Source organism: Cebus imitator, unplaced genomic scaffold, assembly GCF_001604975.1.
Source record: "Cebus imitator isolate Cc_AM_T3 unplaced genomic scaffold, Cebus_imitator-1.0 Scaffold567, whole genome shotgun sequence".
In the NCBI taxonomy this organism is placed as follows: domain Eukaryota; kingdom Metazoa; phylum Chordata; class Mammalia; order Primates; family Cebidae; genus Cebus; species Cebus imitator.
In genome coordinates, this window is record NW_016107882.1 from 468,819 (window position 1) to 471,630 (window position 2,812).

Here is a 2,812-nt window from a genome sequence, read left to right on the forward strand (position 1 = left end):
GCGGTGGGTGCTGGCGGGTGGGTGCTGGCAGTGCGAGTCAGCGGTGGGTGCTGGCGGGTGGGTGTTGGCAGTGTGAGTCAGCGGTGGGTGCTGGCGGGTGGGTGCTGGCAGTGTGAGTCCGTGGTGGGTGCTGGTGGGTGGGTGCTGGCAGTGTGAGTCCGCGGTGTGTGCTGGTGGGTGGGTGCTGGCAGTGAGTCCATGGTGGGTGTTGGTCTGCACTGGCCCCCGCACTCTCCTTGCCTTTCAGAAACTGGCCTACGCCATCGCACCTGAGAAGGACCGTGAGCTGCTGGACAGAGGGGAGGTGCGCCAGTTCACGGTGAGGTCACAGCCCCCCCGGGCCTCTCACAGGGAATTCAGAATGGTCCCAGCATGGTGTTCTTTGCCCCAGCTGCTCCTGCAGCCCCCAGAGGGCTCCAAGGCTGGTGTGGACAAGGCTAGTGTAGTCGAGACTGGTGTAGGTGGCACTCATTTACTCAGTCAGCACGTGCTCCATGAGGACAGGCAGGCAGCAGTGGCAGGCGACAGTGGAGGCGTGCACCTGGGATGGGGTGCGTGATGTGGGGGGGCCCAGGAGGAGTATCTGTGCAGACGCCTACAGTACGCACGATCCCTGCAAAGACCTGGACACATCCCAGAAATGGGAGCAGCACCCTGCAGGGCCAGCTAAGCCAGCTCAAGGACCAGCAAGGGACCCATCTGCCTCACAGGGGCACCAGGGACAGTGCCAGGAGCAGGCCAGGAGGGGAGGTCTGGGCCTGGTCATGGGGAGCCACAGGGAGTGCTGGAGGGACTGGGAGAGGCCCGGGGAGCCTGGGGCAGGCTCCAGGTGAGAGAATGGTCACACCAGTTCTTTCCTGCACCCTGGGAGCCATCCAGGAGTGTGCGCACATCATGCGTGTTCATGACCTGCCATGCAGCATGTGCATCCCGGGGGCACAGAGGAAACACTTGACGAGGTTCCTCCCACAGCCCTGAAAGGTACCTGCCACTCTCTCTACACAAGGCCCCTAAGGCCCAGAGAGGCCCGGGAATGTGCCCACCATCACAGAGCTGGCCAGCAGGTGAGGAGCCTGGGCTATACCCTGGGCCCATGGCACTGTCCTCTCCACCCCAGAGCGGCCTCAGCCCAGACCTGATTCCAAGCACTAACGTCACACAAATGCTGACAGCAGAGTCCAGTGCACGGCAAAGGGCACAGAAGGCTGGTGTGGAGGGCACCACGGCCCCACCTCGGGGCTGCCTCTTCCCTCTGGCCACCTCTCTGTGCCTCCTCCTGGTAAACAGTCCTCCCAGCAGGGTTCTCATGAGTTCACGCACAAGGACCCCAGCAAGGAGCACAGCTTTCCTTGTTCCTCCTCCTTGCAAGTCCCGGTTCTGGTGTGGGCTTGGCCTCCCTCCCTCGGCACCCTTCCCTCTGTCCTCCCAGTGACTCACCTGCTGCAAACACAGGAGGAGCGTCCAGGCTTCACACCCATCCATCCAGGGGACCCCAGCCCCTCCCCACTGGCCTCTGGTCCAGCTCCACAAGAGCCTCTCTCCTGTGAGAGTCCTACACCTGGGGGTCTTGCACTTTGTAGAGGATCTCACTAGTCTTCTCAAATATCCAACTTTGACTTCATGTGGGACTCTTGTTCTGCTTCCTGTCATATTAACCTCAGCTCCTGTGTTTATTGTTTCTTCCTCTGCTTTTCTTGGATCTACTCTACTGTAGTTCTGCTAACTTTTCAATTTGGACCTTAGATTAATTCTCATCCTTTGTTCTTTTCTAATGTATGCATTCAAGGCTATGATTTTTCCTCAAAATACTTCTTGTGTTGCATTCCACATTTTACATAGTACTTTCTTTACCTTTTAGTTCTAAGTATACTTTAATTTCCATTGTGAGTTTGTCAACTCATAACCTGCTTAAAAGTCTGTTTTTAAGTTGCCAGATATATGCAGATGTTTTATTCACTTTTTTGTGGCTAATTTCCAAATTCATTTTGTTGTTCTCAAACACGTATGATACCTATTATTTAAAATGTATTGAGACTTCTTTAGGGCCTTGTACCTGATCAACTTTGACAAACGTTGCACATCTTTTAGATGAACGTGTTCTTCTCTAGTGATCGATGCACAGTTCTGCTCCTGTCCATTTGAATAGGCTTGTCTGTCGTGTTACCCACATTATCTACCCTTTGTCCATTTTAGGGGTGCTTGACCATGAGTAATTGAGAGGTGTTGTGGCATATTCTACCTCGATAGCATATTCGTCTGCTGTTCCCATGCAGTTCTATCGGGTTTTGCTCTCTGTAGGCTGAGGCTGTTTTCTGAGGTCGATCCATGTCTAGAAGGATTAATCTTCCTGGTGACGTGACGCCATCTTCACTCCCTAATAAAGCTTTTGAACATAAAGTCTGATTTGTCTGGGATGACTGTAGTTGTACCAGGTGTCTTTTGAATTTGCCAGAAATATCTTTTGCAATCTGTTAACTTTCAGCTTTGCAGTGATCTTAAGATTTAGGTGTCTTTTGCAAACCCAGCAAATACCTAGAATTTTTTACCCTGACAATTGGGCAGATCAATCCATTTACATTTGTTGTGATTATCGATATATTTGAAATTAATTCTACTGTCTTCCAATTCTATTTGTCCCATTTTTTAGTGTTTATTTTTCTCCTTTATTGCCTTTTTGTAGATTAATTTTTTTGGTTCATTCATTTTTCTTATTCCGTTTATTTCTTTCTACTTTTGCTTTTTTTTTTTTTTTTTTTTTTTTTTTTTTTTTTTTTTTTTTTTTTTTTTTTTTTTTTTTTTTTTTTTTTTTTTT

General features: G+C 50.2%; 1 protein-coding gene across 1 annotated transcript in view; it reads left to right on the forward strand.

Moving 5' to 3' along the window:
- SLC6A3 (solute carrier family 6 member 3) overlaps positions 1–2,812 on the forward strand; it is a 52,847-nt gene that overhangs the window by 45,309 nt on the left and 4,726 nt on the right. The window contains exon 14 of the mRNA XM_017515945.2: positions 248–319. Coding sequence (XP_017371434.1) covers positions 248–319 — 72 coding nt within the window. The remainder of the gene's footprint in view (positions 1–247; positions 320–2,812) is intronic.